Raw genomic sequence first — 21,495 nt, 5'->3', positions numbered from 1 at the left:
TTGTTAAATGGCGTTTTAACTAAAACTCTGAGGTGTGAGAATCCTTGTTAAATGGCGTATTAACTACAACTCTGTGGTTTGAGACGTTTGAAGTCCTACAAGGGGTGCTGGTTTAAATGTTTTTATCTTTTTTTAACCTTTTTTTTTTCTTTTAAAAAATTCTCTTTCTGTTTGTTCACTGTCACATGCTGTTTTTATTTTAATTATGTAAAGCACTTTGGAATGTCTTGTTGCTGAAATGTGCTATACAAATAAAATTTGATGTATTTTTTTTTATGAATTTCCAACATTATGGAAAGGTAGCAAACTAAAACTCTTGGCAGAAACGAAGGAATAATAATACATTGAATCAATAGTGACAGATGTGCTTCAATAATTTAGTAAAAAATCAACAAAACTTAAATCTGGGCTCCAGATTTAATCACTACTTTCTCCTCGCTCAGAGACTTTGTTCCAAAATGTTCTTAAGAGTTTAACAATATCAGAGTCTAAAGTTGATTCCCTCTGTGTTTTATTATGACAGCTTAAACTCGGGTATGGAAATTATCACATATTCTTTCCCCCTCAGCCTCAGCAGACGCAGCTCACGCTGTTTAATGTTAACAAGATTAAGGCCCTGCGTTTGACCACCGGCGTATGACAGCCTGAACCGGACAGTGGAAACATGCACACATTTTTCTGCCTTGAATTCAGCCCCAGAACTCGGTCCAAGCATTCACTGTTAACAATATTAGGGTTTAAAGTTGACTGCATAAGTGCTTTCTTATGCCACAGGGCCAGAGCACAACGCCACATGCATATTTCCCTTAAATGTGACTCTTTGAAGAGTCAGACCACATCTCTAACTCTTTCAATTTAATGTGTTTCTTTAGCATCAGCGGACCTACTTAGGCCTCTTCAAAGCCAGAGAAGGTCAAAAGAATTACATTAACTGACTCATTTTTTTTAGGTATTTACTTAAAATGTTGCCCCTGAGGCTTTTTAAAGGAGTAACTTCTACAGGGAAGATCGTCAGACATTTACACTGCAAAAACACAAAAATCTTACCAAGTATTTTGGTTTAGTTTCTAGACAAATGTCTGGATAAATCTCTTGAAATAAGACAAAACTAGCTTATCAGAGGGAAGTAGGGTTTGTTTTAAGTCCATCATTTCTTAATACTGATGAAAAACTACAAATTTCATTGGCAGAGTATTTCACTTTTTCATCAATATTGACTTAAAACTATCTTCTATGTCTTGCTGAAAAGTTGTAAGTTAGTTTTGTGTTATTTTAAGAGGAGTAAAATATTTACACTAGAATATAAACCTAAAAATACTTGGTAAGATTTTGTGCTTTTGCAGTGTAACACATGCACACATGCAATTACAACACAGGCTGCACACAAATCAGCTGCAAAGTTGGAAAACTGGCCCTCGAATCTGAAATACTTCATAAAGTACCAACTTAGCAGCGCTAACATTCAGTCTACAGTTTTATGTTTTTATTCTTGATGTTTATTTTGAGATTATTCATAAATAATCGTCTGATCCCAGCAGTGATTGATTAGCTAATTTAAACATCTCTCTCTACTGATGATTTCAGAAAGTTGGTGTGTAGGTCACTTTTTATTTTATTTTTCAACTGAAGTGCATTGAATTCCACAGCACATCCACATGTTAAGTTGTCAAAGTCAAGCTAGCACGGCTAACCTACTACCCTCTCCCCATTTTTTTATTAAGACTTTCCTGACCTTATCTAGTTGTCGAGAGCAAACATTTTCAATTTGAAAGCACATTTTCAATTTGAAAGCAGACGTTTTGTTCTCAAAACGTCTGCTCTCTTCCAAATATTCTTTGTGCTCTCTCAAATTTTTGTGTTTGCGCTCAGATTTTCTCCTCTGCTCACTTACAAATTCCTTTGTGCTCTCTATCAAAACTAAAATGTTCTAGTGGGTGTTCCTGCATGGCTACTATCGATTGTAACCCCTGCTCTTCTACGCCACCCACTAGACGAAGGGAGAGACTATGTCAGCTTTCTGTTCCTTTATTTATCTGTGGAATTGGCACACAGTCGTACTCAAAGATAGCAGTATTTACAAAAGTTGGAGATAGCTAGCTTCGTAGCCGACCCATAACTTCTCTCTCCTGATGTGTTTGTTGATTTGATCAAATCATCGACTGCCTGACTTCACGCTACGATTTAAACCCCTGTAGCAAACAGTGCTTCCCTGATGTTGCTTATTACTATAAAATCAGTTTTTACGCTGATGATATTGTGTTTTGTTTCCAAATTATGTTTCTAATTATAAAAAAAATCAGCTTTATGCTGATGATATTGTGTTTTGTTTCCAAATTATGTTGCTAATTACTGTAAAATCACCTTTTTGCTGATGATATTGTGTTTTGTTTCTAACTTACATTTTTAATTATAATGCCGACATTTAAAGTCTCTTCTTGGTTCCTTGTCAACAGAGACTTCCCCGTGAGGAGCTCTACATGCCACCCATCATAATCAAAGTCATTGACAACCGTCAGTTTGGGAGGAAGCCGGTGGTCGGTCAGTGCACCATCCGGTCGCTTGAGGAGTACCGACGCACACAAGAGGAGGAGCGAGCAGAGGAAGAGGAGGAGGAGGAAGGGGACGGATGGAGACGTAAGAGAAAAACTGCCTTATGGTCAAATACGAACATCAGATCTGTGATAAAAAATTTCCCAATTTGTGTTTCTGTATCAAGGCGAGATGCCAACGTTGACCTCTGGGGAAGTCTTCGTTGACATTGATGATCAGGAGCCGCTTGTCCCTGACCAGGTAAAACCAACCTGCTAACAAGCTGAAATCATCACTAAAAAAGCCTTTACTCATCATTTAGCTGCACTTTTCTTCAACAAATTCAACAAATTTACAATATCAGTCAAGTTAATAACTTCTCTAAGGGTAATGCCTTGTTGATGCCTTGCACCAAAATCCTCTGAGGAAGACATGAGCACAACTTCCTTCTTCACAAAATGTAAACAGAAATGGAATATTGTCAGATTTTAACAATTGTAGGGTTTCTTTTTTGTCTTTGGTAAAGGACCACGAGCCATTTCTCCCGCTAGCGCTAGACCTGTGCGTTTGTTTTGGTTGCATTTACCCAGAATCCCCTGCAGTGTAGTCCACTTCCTATCCTTTGAAGCGGCCTCTGGGGTGGCTTGGCGTTCTCATCTGCATTCAAACTGCACCAGAGTTCACTTCAACCGAACCGAAATCGAATCTTTTACGTTTGATTGCACATTCACACTTCACCAAATGAACCAAACTTCCTAGTTAAATGAGCTAAAGTTCAGTTGAAGCGCACTAACCTGGGTTGGTGTGAATGCATCTTGAGTTCACCATTTTCCTTTTTCTCCTTTCTTATTTTTATCTTTAAGCTGCTTTTGTTTTATCCCTCCTTCCTTCATCTTTGCTTCCAGTTAACTTTTCTAAAATTTCTCTTGAAGAAACTATATCCATACTTTCTTCACTTTTTCGTCTTCCCAAACCTCCTTCAGATGATTATCAGTCCTACTTCCTAATCCCCATTTCATTCCTAATCTTTTCTTTCTTTGTCTTATTGCTGCATAAAATGTTTTGTTTTTTTCCCAGGCACACATTTCAGCAGTTTCATTTTCTATGTCTTATTATCTTTATTATCATTTCTGTTGCCTGTTGCAGTCTTATCAGCCTCTTCTTCACCTCTCAGACCTCTCTGGTTGTTTCTTCTCCTTTCTATCCAATCCTACTTCACATGTTTCTCCGTCACATCGGGACACTTTGAATGAACTCAGCTTCATTTCCTGGGCGTTAAATTTTTGCCTTTATGCTGAAATAGCTCTCAGGATTGCGGGGAGCGTTTCAACACTGACCTCTTTCACGCCTCAAACCTCACATTTTCCATCCTCTTCAATTACATTTGTCTCATTGCGTCGGAGTGGGAGTAGCAGGTTTTAATGTGTGCCAACATGGGAGGTCCAGAAATGCGCAGCGTGAGCTAAGAAGCATAAATCACTCTGAGGGTTCACAGAGTCTAAGCAGGGTGTCGAAATCAGTGTACACTCCCTGACATTAACAACCTCGTCCAATTAAAGTGCCTCGACATCAAAACAGCGGAGCGGACACAATGAGAGCAACCAAACCAGACGATAAATCTGCGGTTCCTGCTGAATGTTCCTCATGTTTGAGGATTTAGAAATCTGTAATTTGGAAACAGCTGTGAAGTCTAGCAGCTGGTCAGCAACCTCAATAATAAGCAGCAATGTTTTTAATATGTGCGAAAAAAGCAAACGGGGGCAAGAATTTACAACGTTTAGCATTTTTCTACCTGGTGTTGTAGTCATTACCGAGTGATTGGATACGCAGTGTGTCTTCTGTTGGTCCAGAAAGCGTTTGGAGACGCTTTAACAGGTGAAAACTAAAAATAATAGAAAAAAAATTACTCTCCGTTCTCATTCCAAAGTAAATTAAGTATCTAACATATAACTTAATTTATATGTTCAAAATTTAAAATTAAAAATAAGAAAAACTGCACCATTCAGCCTAACAACACAACAAAATTCAGTAAAACATAAACTAATTTAAACTGAAAAAAAATCCCTACTGAACCATTTTTTGGCAATAAGTTCATGTTTTTTTTGACGTATGAAAAGGAGCCTTTCGAAACGTTCCTTGACAAGCACTCTGCCGTTACCTAGCAACCTCAGCCAAGCCCAGTGCCGTTACCTAGCAACGGCACTGGGCTTGTGTTTTGTTTCCAAATTATGTTGCTAATTACTGTAAAATCACCTTACAGTAATTAGCAACATAATTACTGTTATGTTGCTAACAACATAACAGTAATGTTATGTTGGAGCATTTGGTTCTGACCAAATGCTCCAGAACATTTGGTCAGCTGGTTTTATGCACTGTATAATGGCTGCTGGAAAAAAACAAGTGTTTTGTTGTTGACTTACCATCCAGAAACGACTTCCTGGATTCTTGTTGGTTGTGCAGGGGGCTCCACTTCTGCTTTTCAATGATGTGCTGTTGTTTAATTGTGCATCTGCTTGCAGCCATGTTGATGTGTGAGTGTGAACATTGAAATTGTTTACATTTAAAGTGACAGGACGCCCTAAAACAGAACTGATCAGACTAAAATCTCTTTTATCTACGTATGATTTTGTGCAAAAAAAGTGTAACAAACAGGTTTTGTATAGACCACAGACCTATCATAAACAATCTGCTCAAAGAAACATAAAAGCAGATTTTAACTGATCCAGACTCACTTTTATCAACTTTCCATCAACATGTGGCTTAAAAACATTTCTTTTGTTCCATTGGCTCGTTGCCTTGGAAACCTGTTCTCTCTGTTGTCGTGCAGCGCTGTTGTTAAAGGCTTGTGTGCAGCTCTAACCATCTAACCTGACAGTTGGTGTTTTCTGTGTGTTTTCTGTGCTTTTGCATGATTTCCTGCAGTTTGCAGATGGAGCCAGTTCAGCTATCATTAATCTCTCGACCTCTAGTTCCAGCCTGCATGTAGGTAACAGACTCATCCTTTAACATATTCATTCATTCATTCATTCATTCATTCATTCATTCATTCATTCATTCATTCATTCATTCATTCATTCATTCATTCATTCATTCATTGTCTTGTTCTGTTCCCATTACTCTACAGCCCCTTAAAAAGTATTTACACCTGTTCAGCTGATTCACATGTTGCCATGTTGTCATGACAACCTGGTGTAATCCGGATCCGCACTTAAGATGAATTTACATCTTACCTAAATATGATTTTATTCTTTTTGTGGCGTCAAAAGTAAAGCAGGCTAAAACGACACCACTGGTTTCTGATGTTTCTCTGTGAAACATTTTTTGAAAACCGTCTTCAGTTTTCCTTCTATTTCACAAATATGTGCTAAATTGTGTTTGTGCCATAAATTCCTGAGGTTTGTGGTGGTAACAATGGAAAATGTGAAGCACTTCTTCAAAGGAAGCGTACACACTGTTTTATCACAACTCTGTATCATGTTTACAGCTGCAACTAACGATTATTTTAGAAATTAATTATTCGGACGATTCATTGGACAAGACAAATGTAACAAGTTTTTATACAATACTAGAAATACATAATAAGATGCGAACAAAAGAATCAATCAGTCCTTTTTAAATGCTAAAATTATATATATTTTGTACAGTTTTGACTTTATTACAGCTCTGAAAACAGTTTTTTCAGCAAATGGTGGTTTTTGAACCTGTATATGTCAGTTAATGATTGATCAGTTACAAAATAGAATTACAATTATTTTAAAAAATTGACTAATCACAATTAATCTGATTACTCATGATCAATCTGATTAATAACGATTAATCGGATTGATCAAATCAATTAATCAGATTAATAATGATCAGTCTTGATCAATCGGATGAGCCACAATTTAATCGGCTTAATCAATAACAATCCAATTGGTCACGATTAATTGAGTTAGTCTCGATCTATCTGATTACTCTTGAACTGTCTGATTAATCACGGTTAATCGTGATTAATCTGGTTAATCTTGATCAATCGGATGAGCCACTATTAATCGGCTTAATCAATAACAATCTGATTAGCCACGATTAATTGAGTCTATCTGATTACTCTTGAACAGTCTTGATTAATCACGATTAATCGTGTTAATCTTGACCAATCCGATTAATCGTTTTAGGCCTAATCCTGGGTCATATCTCCAGATCTGCTCTCACTGGCAACAAACAAAGGATTTCTTCATTCTTACTTGTCAGAAATGCACAGTAAAGTATTTTCTAACTGAAGCTGATGGATGTCACTGGCCTGATGTGGAAGGAATTCACAGGAACGTTTTAAACCCGGGGTTTCGGTGAGCAACGCGCTCCGATCTGTGCGGTTTGAAACCCGATCGCTGATTTGCACGTTGCATTTTCTTATTCTGAATCTCAAAGCCGGGTCGGTTTAAAGACTCGCATCCAGTAGTTCTTCACTCCATGGTAATTGGGGAGGTTATTTCTTTCTCTCCAAACAAAGATATTTGTTTTATTAAGGGGACAGATATTGAAACCACTCAAATTAAAGGCTCGGCTTTCTGTCTGCTCGGGGCCAAAGTCAACAGAGCTGCTATAGATCCTCTGTACCGCAACTCCCTGAGCGCCGACAGTTACCACAAGGAATAAATGAGAGGGAGAGACTGACGAAAGGAGAGGCAGGAGCGGCTGAAAGAATCAAAAACGATTCTTTGAGTGAAAGGAGGAAAAAAGAGGGAGGGTAATGTCGCACGGCACCAGCTAAATAAACCTGGCTCCTTTACGTTTGGGTCAAGACCAGAAAAACGGAGCTGATGATTACCACATTACTGCAGCGAAGCGGACTGCACGGCTGCTTCCAGTCGGATTCGGTTCCAGCATTGGGAAAGTTTGAGGAGATCAGCTGTCGGTGGCATCGCGACCTCACAAACAGGCACATCTGAGACGGAAAAATGTCACGTCTCGTCTGCCTGACGCGAGCTGATGACAGTATCCGATGCTTTGCACATAAAGCGGTTTCTGATTCGTCTTTTCTTTGTTTCTCCAGGTGAAAAAATGTGGTCAAACTGCACCTCTCCATTCCCATCAACCCCCATCAGAACTGTTCAGGTCTTGTGCCAACAGGCAGTCAGATCGGGTTAAAATCCCACTTTGAAAACGTTGTAGTTTTCCTCAGCTTCCATAAATCCAGAGGAACTAACCGACGTGGCTTCATGCCAGGCGACGTTGTGGCATTTTCCTGTTTCTGCAGGAGGAGGTTCTGGGGGGAACACGCATTTATGGCCCTCTAATGACACTGTGACCAGAAACAAGATGTCAAAATAGCTTACTAAATCATTACTGTTTTTCTTGTTCTGCTAATCACGGCTGCAGACTGATGTAAGCTGCTGCCCGCCTCCAAAACTCTGAGCGCTGCACATATTTTCTGCCCAGAATGTCGTTCAGATCCGTGTCCGTGCAGCTCTGGGTGGTGCGCCGCTTTTGAAAGTCCACTGTTAGGCATTTGGCTTACAAAGTCTATGGTTAAATTGTTTGGCTAATCAGAAAAACTTTATTTTCTGTACAGGGTAAGACAGGCGTAGGAAATATATCACAATTTGTTGCCAGATCTGTATAATCAACAAGCCTGTTTCAAAACGTGTTAGTTGCAAATTAAATATTGCACTTTAGTTAAAAAATGGCTGCATACACATCTGTTAAAATTCAATACAAATTCAGAAATACTTTGTTGATCCCAAAGGAAAATTGAATGTTGTTGTAACTAATTAATTCATTTTCTTCATCGAGTTATCGTAGCGGTCTGTATTACAGCGACTCTGAAGGAGTCTCTGACTGAAGATACTCTGTTTTCTCAAGACAAAGTTATAAAGTTAGGTTTCTTTATAGTTTGGAAGATCATAAGCAGCTTGATAGGCTTCATTTAATTGAACTTATGTATCTTTTATAGAGACAAGTTTTGGCTATTAACAAAATATCACACTTAAACATTTATAATCCGAGCTAATTTCCAGTGTCTTTCGCAAAAAGCTAGGCTTCTGGTTTTCTAAAACAATTAAGTCGTGCAAGATTTGAAATACAAAGCAAAACGAAGACATAAAACTCACTGAAACCCATCAAAATGAAACGACAACTTCTAGTATATAAACGTACGACTAAGTAACGTCACACAGAATGCATCGTTACCATGGAAACTGTGGCTGGGCAGTTTGAAGGGGCGGTTGCCATGGAAACAGAATGTGGCGCTAGAGGAGGGACATTACTAACCAGGAAGTCCCACAAATTTCTCAATCTGCACTTTATTCAGCCTGGGAAAATTTACAAATAAAGCCATTAATTACTTACCTATTGTAAACACACGGAGATCCTAACATATAGACTGTAAACAGCTTTTGGATTTACAAAATGGGGGCAAATGTGAGTTTAGTTTGTTTATTTCAAATATATCCACCCCAGCAAAGTGTTTACTTGGTGATCTTACCAAAATCTTGGTCTAGTTTCTAGTATAAATATCTTACTACACTTAAAATAAGACAAAGTAACTTAAAAGTATCCTTTAAGCGAGATGTAAGTCAGTAACTCCTTAAAACTGATAGAAAATTGGCAGATTATTTTGTTTATATTATGGGAGAAATGTCACGTTACAAGTGAGATAATCTGGCAGCGGAACTAGTACTTTTTAAAATCAGAGAATTGTTCTCTTATATCTTGCTGAAAAGTTACGTATAATTTTTTTTTCTAACTTAAAGTGGTTAAGCTAACAGGTAGTTTATTACTAATATATATTTTGAAATGCAGTTTCTTCTTCCAGTCGCTGGCAGCTAGCTGAAAATATGGTATTTTCTGTTTTCTAAAAAATATGCTAGTCGACAGCATGAGACCAAAGCAGCACATGGAAATACAGCGTTGGAATTGAACCGGTTCTGTGTAATGTCAGTCAGTGATCGCTAAGCAGAAACTTATTTATATGAAAGATGCCACAGATTCTTACTTGAGGAATGGTGCTCTGCCTTCAAACCACAAGCAAGCAAACGACAAAAACAGGCCTGCTGAAAAATCTTCCCACTTGATTCACATTCTTCTCTCTAAACTGGCTGTTTTTTTAGCTATTCTGCCAGAAATTCTGCTGACTTTGAATAGTATTAAGTATTAAGTGATGAAGAGATTTCAAGGAAAGGAACATCTCTGTTGTTAAACTTTTATGATTCACAGAAGACAATTACCAGAGTTTCACCAATGTCAGTAAATTCAGGCTTTTTAATTTTATTGAAAACACTAAAAAAAAGTCAATTTAATTAAGGATTAGCTAATTTAATTTGCGAAGACAGTCTTGGGAAGACCTATAAAGCCATTTTGGAACAATATGCAGCCTAATAGAAAACACTTAAAATATTATGCCAATATGTTTATACTTGAAGATAACGCATATACTTTATTGTTCCCTAAGAGAAATGTGTTGTAGGTGGTGGAAAAGAGCCTGCAAAACACAGAAACACATTACAAGAGAGACAGAAATGTCGCAGTGTGGATACATGATTGGAAAAGCGCTGGATAAGTTCAATCCATTTACCATAACGCCAAAGAGCAAAGGAACAGGAACTGGTTCACATCCCAACACAACTTCATAGATGGTTTAGTGTAAAGTAATTAAGTAAGGAAAATTAAGTCAAATGATGGAGAACAAATAACCCACTGAATAATCAAGTTGTATTAAGAAGGCAGGTGGAAGTTATGTTCATTTAAAGTGGTTGTTATTACAACAAATAGGAATGTAGTGTTTATTGGTTTCAAAACACAGTACATGAGCCAAACCAAGCACCAATGCTAAATATATTTATACTGCCTGGAAAAAAGTCTGTATGATCTTATATTGGACTCCTAACAATTTAGGTTTTCATAAAAAATACAGTGGTTTTTGCTAGTCTGGAGCACAAATAATCAACTGGGACTGGTCACGTTGGATTACAGAAAATTATACATTAAAATAATATGTCAACACATCTAATGTTGCCAACAGATATTTTGTGTTTTACTTATTTAACTTGATAGTTTTTTTTTAAGAGAAAATATGTGTCTAATAAAGTGGGTGGCAGATATACATTAAATAAAATACATGAATTAACCCTAAAAACAAACTACGGAACAATAACTCAAAATGAGCTGCTAACATCAGTTAGCAGTTGTAAAATCAAACAGCTAAAATTCACAGTACTAATAAAAAACCATTGTAAACATTGTAAATGATTAAATTTGTCAAAAATATCTGGTAAAGTGTAATACTTAACGCAGAGCTGACAGTTACCGACGGCAACAGAAAAAAGGGGGAGGAGCTGGCAGTTACTGGTTGCTACGGCAACCACCAACCGCCAAGAGCAGCGTAACAGGACTTGAATCACCAGCAAACAACTTCTTGACTAAACAAAATGAATTCAAAGAATAAGCAAACAGATTTTGACAAACTTCACGTCCATACGGTTAAAATAAAAAACGTGCAAGCAGCAATTCATAAATGCATAAATTGAAATTTAAAACTCAAATTTAGTGACCCGATCGCTGTAACTTCACCTCCTCACTTCGGTTTCTGATAGTTTTCCATTTCGCTGCAGTCCTGCGCAGTTTCCAGATGTTTTCAGGCTCAAATAATCAGATTTAAATGATATTGTTTTGTAATTGGGTGTTGAGCCGAGCCTTGTGTCTTGCTACACAACAATCGGCCACAAATGCAGAGTTGTGCCCTGACCGCTGACCCCGCAGTGGATGGGGTTTCCCCATAAAAAGCTTTTATGAAGCGGCTCAGAGCTCTTATGTAAATCCCTGGCACTGCCAGGCTGCTTCGGTTACCCTGGCTCTCCCTGCGGGGCGTAATGACTGGCTGCAGACCACACCGACACCCCGGACCGACCGCCGCAGGCCGAGTGTACGCACGCTCGTTTTCCACAGTGTGTACTTAATCCGCGTCGCAGCCTGGAGCGCCCCGGCGACGGCTTTAATCTGTCTGAACTTCGCCTGGCGGACCGGAGCGAGCACACCCCGAAACAACGGCGCGCGCACTCTCTGGCGCCCCTGTCATCAGCGTTTGGCAGCGGCGGCACACAGAGGGCACATTAACGCGCAGCAGACGCTCCGTATGTGTGCTGAGCCCCACGTGCGGCTCCTTTCCACGCCATGACATGCTGCCGCTTTGGAAAAATTTGGAATTTCATAGTGTTCCCTGCCCTAGTTGTGCTTCCAAGTGATTCTGCGTGTGTTGGAGTCTGTGGGAAATATGAGAAAGGGGATTCCACACAAACCTGCCCCTCTATAAGAGCACTTTTGTTGTACGTTAATGCACAGAAAGCGAAGCGAGCTGCATGCGTCACCAGTTTGAGTGTCCCTTGGTGGGTTCAGGGCTGCAGGGTGGAGACTGATTGCATTTAAATATGATGTTTTTTTTCCTTCTATCACACAAAACGACAGCTTTTAAATCTGTGAGAAAATAAAGTGAAGGCACTGCAAAAACTCAAACTCCTACCTAAAACTCAAGATCTAGTTTCTTAGTGCACTTAAAAAAGACAAAATTAACTTAGGAGTAACTTTTCAGCAAGATATCGGAGCTTGTTGTTTCAGATGAATAATTTTTTGATATTGATAAGAACAACTAGTTCCAGTGGCAGATTATTTCACTTATAACAAGGCAAAAACATCTTACTATAAGTTAAATAATCTGCCCTTGGAAATAGAACTTTGTTTTTATCAGTATTAAGAAATTATTGACTTGAAACAACCTAAATTAATTGGTAAGATTATTTGTTTTTGCAGTGTTTGACAGTTTTAATGGATGCACAATGATTTGCAACATTTGCAAATTCCTTAATATCGAAGAAACAGTTCTAGCTCCACCGACAGATTATTTCACTTATAAATTGGGAAAAATGTCTAGAAAGTAGAATTTTTTCATCGATATTGAATTATTATTCACTTAAGCTCCTATTTCTTGTTGAAAAGTTACTTATAGGTTAGTTTTGTCTTATTTTAAATGTATTAAGATATTTGCACCAGATACTAAACCAAAAATACTTACGATTTTCTGTTTTGCAGTGAATCTGCATATATTTCAGATTCAGATGCATACATTTTGCATCCATTCAAGCTGTCAGAACAAGTATAAACACTGCAAAAACACAAAATCTTACCAAGTATTTAATCTAGTTTCTAGTGCAAATATTGAAATTAGACAAAACTAACGTACAAGTAATTTTCAGTAAGGTATACGAGCTTGTTTTAAGTCAGTAATTCCTTTATATTGACTAAAAAGTGCTAGCTAAAACTGAAATGATCTTTTTCTGTATTTTATGTTTTTGTGTCTTTATAATGGCCTTTGAAATGTTTTAAATCTTTTATGTCCCATTGGTCATTTTAAATACTAAACAAACTCTGATTTGATTGGAAATAATCTGCCAGTGGAACAAGACATTTTCCCATTTTACAAGCTAAAACGTTTTGTTCCACTAAGATTATTTCACCTATAACTACTACATGTTCATCAATATTAAGGAATTATCCACTTAAAGCTCCTGTGTCTTAAAATTACTTGTAAGTTAGTTTTGTCTTATTTGAGCTGTATCAATAAATTCACAGTAGAAACTAGGCCAGTTTTTGCGATGCGATGTTTTGATAACTCAGCAGTTCTTGTTGCCAGGGTGAGCAGATCATTTTCTGAACTTGATCAGCTCTAAACTTTATGACATCCCCGCTCGTTTCAACTCATTATTCATCTCTGAGAAATCACATTAACTGAATCAATATGACAACCATCCAAGCCTCGACATTTCCAATCGGAGATCTGAGTTTCACCCTCTGAACAGAAGGACATTGTAAGACCTCGGCATGACTCATAGCTGTAATAGTAATACTTTAACAACCTTTACTTTCATGCCAGCAGTCATGTTGTAATAGAGGGATCACTTCATTTTTCTCCCCTTAATGGTGCATGTTTTTATTTTAGACTGAAATCCTTAATGTATTACGTGAATGAGGAATATCTGCTTACAAAGTGTTTGATTTTACAGCTTCAATGTTTTTAAAGTGGGATTATTCCTAATCCCGTATGTTTTGTTGTCTTTTTTCCTGTTAATACGGACACTAGATGTTACAGTGGGTAAGTCTGTGTGTTTATAAGACTAACTCTGTTGAATATTCAAGAGGGAACACACTGTAAAACAGCAGTGCAGCATTTGTATTTATCATCTTGCATATTTGTTGTTGTTTTAAAGTGATTTACGAAAGCAGTGTTATGGTAAAGAAACTGTTAATGTGAACATCACTCAGTCTGGTTTATTAAAATAATGTGCATGATATGAGAGCCACAAAATCAGACACTCTTGAACAACCAAAGTCAAACGCTAACAGTTAAGCTAACAGGTACTCAAAGTCAGATTAAAAGTTATTTATATTGTAGCTAACACATACAATCTACAAGTATTCAGAGGCTAATGAGTCGTCAGGGTGAAGATATCAGCTACTCTATTAGGCTAACGGCTACTCAGACTGATGAAAACGGCTATCAGGCTGAAGCTAGCAGCAACTCAGGCTGAATATAATGGCTACTGAAGGTGAAGCTAATGGCTGCTCAGTCTGACAATAACGGCTATCAGACTCAGACTGATGCTAACGGTTACTAAGAGTGAAGCTAACAGCTATTCAGAGTGATGCTAATGATTATAAGCAATGATAAGCAACTTTCATTGCTTTGTTTTCTTATATTGAACGCCTTTTTCTTCTTTCTTTTTTTAATCCTTGTGCAGGCAACCTTCAGCTCACTCTCCTTGGAGTGGAGCTCCCACACTGAATCAAAATGAAAAATATTTCTTCTACAACTTGATCTCTTAAATGAATCTCAGAGATGCTAACGGTTATTCAGAGTGAACCTAAAGGCTACTTACAGTGATGCTAACAGCTACTCAGAGTAAAGCTAACGGCTATTCAGAGTGACGCTAACGGCTATTCAGAGTGAAGATAATGGTTACTCAGACTCAGCTAATTTCCAAATATCTAAATATCAAGCTAACAGCTATTCATTTAGAATTTTTTTTTTTTAATTCAGAGCAATCTTGTTTTTTTTTACAGCCAAACATTGGTTACTTTATAACATGTTCTCTATTTCAATAATATCTACATTATTAGGCTAACTTTAGTCGCTGTAAAAGCTTAAAATGTTTCACTGGTTAGCTGAATTGACTGAGGTTTAGTTTGTAACTAGGAGCTTTTACTGCTAGTAAAAGTAAAGTAACATTTACTGCAGTAATCTAAATATTGTGATATTTAGACATATTTAGATTATAAACATGGTCATATTTAGATTACTCTGAATATAGAAGTAATCTAAATTTCTATATTTTTTTCAGATTAGTACTAATAGTAGTAATTTTTCTCCATGATATAAGTGAAATAATCTGCCAGTGGAACTAACACTTTTTAAATAAATATTAAAGAATAATTGAAAACAAGCTCTTAGGTCTTGCTGAAACTAATATATTAAAACATTTAATGTACAAAAAATTCTTGGTAAGATGGTAGGAAAAATAAAGTATGTTTTTATTTAAAACTGAATAGTTCAATAGTTGTATAAGGAAAAAGTACAATTATCATTGTCTTCATCCATAAACAGTTTCTTTCTTTCGTTCTTTCTTAAAATAATATGGTTCCTCTGGTGCACATGTTGGTTTCCACCCACTTCCCATTGCACTGTTGCCCTTTTCCATTGCATCAAATCTCCATATACCATGACCTTAATGCCATAGAGCCACCAGAGACAGTTTTTACTTCTGTTGACGTGAGTTGGCCAACTCCGTCTTGCTATGTGATCACTGGAAAAATCCTACACAGCTCTAGAAAGAACAACAGAAGTTAACACAGGACCTTCAATATGTTTGAAAAGTCAAAGGTTTTTGGAGAAGTTCAGCTGTCAAGCAAATTCAGACTTAATGATTATGCAAAGCCCTGTTGGACCAAAGACGTTTTGGTGATTGAAGGGATGTCTGCATGTTGAGATTACATCAGTCAGCAACACAGTGAGGAGAAACCGAGGTTGAATTCAGGTCTGGAACTCCAAAATGTGTATTTTGGATTGAATGACATTCAGGGAAACCAAACAAACCCCAACTTGCATAAGAGACCTTGAAAAACTTCACATAAATGTAAGAAAATACAGACTTTCTGCTGCACAACCTCTTTAGTACACCACCTTCCTCTCAATGTGACGTTTTCTGACTCTGAACATTTGGTTTCAGGGAGAGGAGTCCATGGATTGGTGGAGTAAATTCTACGCATCCATCGGAGAAAAAAACAAATGTGGGACTTACCTGGAGAAAGGCTTCGACACCCTGAAGGTGAGTGAGAGTTAACGGCTACACCGAAAGATAAGCCTGAAATTAAACACTAAATCACCTTCAGATTGTTCTTACTGCAAGGTTTGAAACAATATAATCATTGAATTACATGGCTTAAAATGAATGATTATTTCTAAATGAGGAGTAGCACCTGGTTGGTTCGTCCGCGGCTGTAGCTCATCTGCTTTAAGGTTCCTTTGTTCAGGGATGACATTCAGTACCTTTGTGGTAACAAGTTTTTATTTGAGTTGCTCTTCTCATTGTCCCAACAAGGCGTTTTCGTCCAACGCCTGTTGCTGACTTAATACTTTCTTTCTTTTTGGACCATTTTCTGTAAACTAGAGATGGTTGTGCATGAAAATCCCAGTAGATCAAACCATCTTGAAGGACAATACCACCTAACAAAGCACCTGGTGATCGTACTCGGTTGGTTTATTTTACTCACTGCCCTGTTGTTGTCTGCTCGTTGGCTCCAGACAGTAGTTCCCATGCTCTGTCGTTCAACGTCATCGTGATTCATCGAAGTGGATCCTTTCTCTGATCACAGCAGTGGGACAGATTCAAGGAAAAAGGCCACTCTCTGATGTCACCATGGTCTGAAACAAGCGATCACAGTGTCTGCCTTCGTCCCAGGAGTGTCCTTTCTTTTGCATCGCCCACGCTGTGTTCAACCTTCATCCAGATTCTCTTGGTCCAAACAATGACCTTCCCCTCTACCAGGACTTCAGGCATATGAACAAGTCATTTATCAAATCAGATTCTCCAATATTTCCCTCAAAAGCAGTCTTGTTTTTTAACCCTTGTCCATTTGTTCCAGCATCATTGGAAAGCTTTGGTTTTTGCACATGAAGTGTCTCTGATATGTCCTCAGCACTTAAGGTCTTATTTTTAGACAGATCTTAACATAAGTAGTTAAAAACACTGGAACAAGGGCCAACTAAAAGCTCAACAATGATCCCATTTACCTGGAGTGTACTTCCTAATTCAGGAAGCCTAATAGGTGAATTTATTCTGCCCAATGAACATTTTTGCGGCATGTCAAAACGTTCGCTTCCAACACCACTGGACATTTTGATGGAAATGGGCAAAAAAGACCAATTCCGTTGATACCTGGCCTCCTTTTCACCCTCCCTCCGCTCCTGCAGCGCCTGTTATTTTGTTCCAGTATGTTCTTATTTATGCCTGGCTGCACTTCCTCTCATGTTCCTCTCATTTGTTCAACCAGCTCTTTACCCACAAGTCCTTCTGTCCCTGGAAAATGAGTTGTTATTTCCAACCTTTACCTTCCTTTAGACCAGAGCTGCCACCTCTTTACTCTTTGTCCGCCTGCTTTCTGTAACTTCCTCTGCCCTTTGACTGAATTTGGATCGGTACCATGGTTCAAATGGCAGTCTGATCAGAACCCTACAAAGGAAGACCTTGATATCCCACACACCAGAAGAAGTTAAAACAACTTGTAGATGATTACCTGCATCAGAAGTTCAGTGTTGGGCAGTTTTAGCTAAAATTCTAGTGGAACTAGTGTTTATGATTAGTGCTTTATTATTAGCATGGCTAACAAACACTAGGGCACTAATAATTAGTTCAACTAATGCTAAAGCACTAACTATAAACATTAACTCCACCAATTCTGAAGCACTAATTAATTCAACTAACTAAAGCACTAATAATTAGTTCAACTAACTCTAAAGCACTAATAATTAGTTCAACTAACTCTAAAGCACTAATAATTAGTTCAACTAATGCTAAAGCACTAACTATAAACATTAACTCCACCAATTCTGAAGCACTAATTAATTCAACTAACTCTAAAGCACTAATCAATAGTTCTACTAACCCTACAGTCATGGCCAAAAGTTTTGAGAATGACACAAATATTATATTTTCACATGATCTGCTGCCCTCTGGTTTTCATGTGTGTATGTCAAATGTTTTCATCACATACAGAAATGCATTAGCAATCATATTCTGAGTAACAAAAGCTTTTATTGACAGTTAGAATGAGTTAATGCAGCAAGTTAATATTTTCAGTGTTGACCCTTCTTCTTCAGGACCTCTGCAATTCTCCCTGGCATTCTCTCAATCAACTTCTGTACCAAATCCTGACTGATAGCCGTCCATTCAGCACCATCACTGCTTGCATTTTGTCAGAATTCCTAGGTTTTTGTTTGTCCACCTGTCTCTTGATGATTGACCACAAGTTTTCAATGGGATTAAGATCTGGGGAGTTTCCAGGCCGTGGATACATATTCCATAATCCCCTTAAATATTGTATTCATGTTTATATCTTGTTCTCTACTGTCCTTGTTTTATTTTGTTTCTGTATGTTTCTTATTTGAAATAATTATTGGGGGAAAAAAGAAACAGAAATGCTGCGTAAGCAGTCTTCACCCACTTCAAAATAAGAGCATGAATGTGAACATCTAACTACTTGATTTTTTTAAAGGTTTTTTTGGCTCTTGTAGCCCTTATTTGATAGGCCACAAATAAAGGCTGTCTTTCATTCCCCAGGAAAGGTGGGGAATGAAGGAGGGGGGAAAGCATGGGCAGGGGTCGCCAGGCCGGGAATCGAACCTGCGACAGCGAGTAGGGCCTCATATGTGGGTTGTGCTTAACCCCTGTGCCACTAAGGACCCCTAACTATTGATTGTTAACGATCTATAAATAAAACGTCTACAGAGATTTAACATTTTATTCATCTGAAAGTATCCAGAAAAACATTTTATTCAAGGGAAGCCAGAAAAGCCAAATGTTTTCAAAGTTGGCAAAAGCGATAAACAGGAAATTAGCTCTGCTGTTAGCTCGTTAGCAGACTAGCTGGCATGCTCACCACTAGAGGTTTGCATACTCTCGTGCATGACATATTAACTTTTAATAACCAGGTTGTCACACCCAGGCAAAAGGAAATTGCTTGACTTGGATTCACTTTTGATTTTTGGAAAAAGACTTAAAACTTTGGACTTGACCCTAAAAGACTTGATGGTTGACTTTGAATTTGGTGAAAATTATTTATGAGATTCTCCGGTGGTGGTGAATTAATACATTCCTTATTATTAATAGTTTAATATTGGGCAATCATTGCACCTTGTCTAAATGAATTATCTGAAATAATTTAACAGTAATAATGATGAGTGCCTTTACCACAGCCATGCTTTGTGTATAATTTAGACACTTACCATTACCCTCTGCAATGACCTAACCTCTTATAACACCACCTTTCCCTCTTTGTGGCCTCTTTCCTGACATCTTTTTGTCTTTTGTTCTCTTGTAAAGTCAGTTTAACATTCATGCTACTTTTAAAAGTGATATCATGAGACTCGGGTAACAGTAAACAGAGAGGTAATGTCAGCGGTCGAATCCTGAAGCCTTGTTTTTAGTCTTTTTTTTTCAGCCTCCCTTTTAAAGCCTCCTTTGTGACGAAGATTGAGTTTTTTTCTTCATTGGCAGAATTTTTAGACTCACTTGTACGACTGATGCAACAAACATCTCTAATGAAAACAAATGAACCTTCTTGTAGTTTTGACACAAAGACGCCCCCGCCCAGCTCCGACTAACAGCGCAGACTGTATCTGATGCCAGCGCCAACGTAGCTCAGGCGTTTCTGTGTGTGTTCGCCTCTTGGCTTCACTTTGAGTCCTACAAAGACTGGAATTAAGCTGCTGCTATGACCTATGAAACAATGTGGGGGTTTTCTTGGAAACCTCATGAGGACTTTTGATAGAAGCAGCTAAGAGTTTAGTCAAAAATACTAGAAGACTAATGTGTGTAGTTTTAACAGAAAGCAGTCACAACTGTTAGGTCTCAGAGCAGGTCTGTAAATTAGAACTGTGTTGAAAAAAACAATCTGAAAATAACATATAGTATAATGAGAAGTAAACATTTAAAAATACACGAGTCTGTACAACAATGGCCTGATGTCAGTGTGAATTTTATACATTTTTATATTTCTATTTGGACCTCAGCTGCTTCTACAAACAGCCCAGCCGCTTCAAAAACACCCGGTGCGTTTTTTGGTAATAAGTTCATTTTTGTTTAGTTTTTTTTGCATTTGGAAAATGAGACGTTTCAAAAACTTTTAGAATGTAATGTCACAAATCAGTAGGCATGGCCCGTCACCTAGCAACCCCTGACAAGCCCAGTCCGTTACCTAGCAACCTCAGTGAAGCCCAATCCGTTTTTTTCTTTTGCATTTTCTTGTTGATTGTATGTTTTTTCCTGTGTCTGCAGCATCTATTGTGTAATTATTTTTGTTTGTGTTTCTGAGTTTGCATCATTCATGTATTTGCTGTGATTTTATTTAATTTTTTGTCTCATTTGTACTTGTTGGTTACTGTTGGGAAAAAGTGATGGGGTGTTGATGCTTTTCTTGTAAAACTTTAAATGTTACTTGTATGATTGAAACAACCAGTAAGTTTCTTGTGGATATTTTATAATGTCATCCTTGAAACACACAAAGACATAAAATTTCCTCATATGTTAGGGCTTATTGAGGGAAGGAAAGAATGCTTTCTTTCTTCTGAAAGAAGAAGGAAAGAATGCTTTCTTTCTTCTGAAAGAAGAAAGAAAGCTTAAAAGCTTTCATTCTATTGCTTTAAAGTTTTTACACTGTATTTCCCACATTTTTAATCTATTGTTTTTAATTTATCCTTTATTTTTGCTCTTATTTAATCACGTCCTTCCCTTTAATTTCAGGTGTATGACCAGGAGTTGGAGAAGGTTGAAGGTTTTGAGGGTCTCTCTGATTTCTGCCAAACATTCAAACTGTACAGAGGAAAGACTCAGGATGAAGGAGAAGACCCTTCTGTGGTGGGAGAGTTCAAGGTAGAAGCCAAAATGGAGGCCACCTTTCAAGCTCTGATATTTGGGTCTAGGTGTTTATTAAGTGAAACCCGTTTTGTGACGCCTCCTTTGTTATCAGGGTATGTTTAAAATCTACCCGGTGCCAGACGACCCGTCAGCTCCTGCTCCGCCCAGGCAGTTCAGGAAGCTGCCTCCCAATGGCATCGAGGACTGTGTGGTCCGGGTCTACGTCATCCAGGCCCAAGGACTGCAGCCCAAAGATGCCAATGGGAAGGTGAGTCTTTGATACACCTACCTGGAAACAGATTATTTTATAGTTAGATTTAAAATGAAACATCCCTGTCTTTTTAGTGTGACCCTTATGTCAAGGTCACTTTGGGGAAGAAGACCATCAGTGACCATGAGAACTACATCCCCTGCACCTTGGACCCGGTGTTTGGACGGTGAGTGATGTTCCTTTGCTCCGCCGGTTTGGAGAAGAGCCCAAAGGTTCAATAAGGAAAACCCGATTCATTCCTGAAATACGCTGATGGAAGAATGTGAGATTATTTAGTCAAATTTCATCCATCCGTCCATCCATCCAACCAATTGTCTGTCTGTCCATCCATCCATCCATCCATCCATCCATCCATCCATCCATCCATCCATCCATCCATCCATCCATCCATCCATCCATCCATCCAACCAATTGTCTGTCCATCCTACCAACCGACATCCATCTGTCCATCCATCCATCCATCCATCCAACCAACCAACCAATCGTCTGTCCATCCTACCAACCGACATCCATCCATCCATCCATCCATCCATCCATCCA

At 38.1% G+C, this 21,495-nt stretch overlaps 1 protein-coding gene across 18 annotated transcripts in view; it reads left to right on the top strand.

The window, feature by feature from the left end:
* dysf (dysferlin, limb girdle muscular dystrophy 2B (autosomal recessive)) overlaps positions 1 to 21,495 on the top strand; it is a 100,418-nt gene that overhangs the window by 51,991 nt on the left and 26,932 nt on the right. For 7 of the 18 annotated variants that reach the window (XM_017310448.1, XM_017310454.1, XM_017310453.1 and 4 more), the window contains 8 exons: positions 2,454 to 2,634; positions 2,717 to 2,790; positions 5,452 to 5,511; positions 13,637 to 13,648; positions 15,780 to 15,878; positions 20,571 to 20,699; positions 20,797 to 20,952; positions 21,030 to 21,121. In XM_017310448.1, the coding sequence (XP_017165937.1) occupies positions 2,454 to 2,634; positions 2,717 to 2,790; positions 5,452 to 5,511; positions 13,637 to 13,648; positions 15,780 to 15,878; positions 20,571 to 20,699; positions 20,797 to 20,952; positions 21,030 to 21,121 (803 nt within the window). The remainder of the gene's footprint in view (positions 1 to 2,453; positions 2,635 to 2,716; positions 2,791 to 5,451; positions 5,512 to 13,636; positions 13,649 to 15,779; positions 15,879 to 20,570; positions 20,700 to 20,796; positions 20,953 to 21,029; positions 21,122 to 21,495) is intronic. The other 11 variants (XM_017310458.1, XM_017310460.1, XM_017310459.1 and 8 more) reach the window with 3 other exon arrangements.

Source organism: Poecilia reticulata, linkage group LG18, assembly GCF_000633615.1.
Source record: "Poecilia reticulata strain Guanapo linkage group LG18, Guppy_female_1.0+MT, whole genome shotgun sequence".
In the NCBI taxonomy this organism is placed as follows: domain Eukaryota; kingdom Metazoa; phylum Chordata; class Actinopteri; order Cyprinodontiformes; family Poeciliidae; genus Poecilia; species Poecilia reticulata.
Note: the sequence above shows the minus strand (reverse complement) of the source record. Positions and strands in the feature narration are given on the sequence as shown.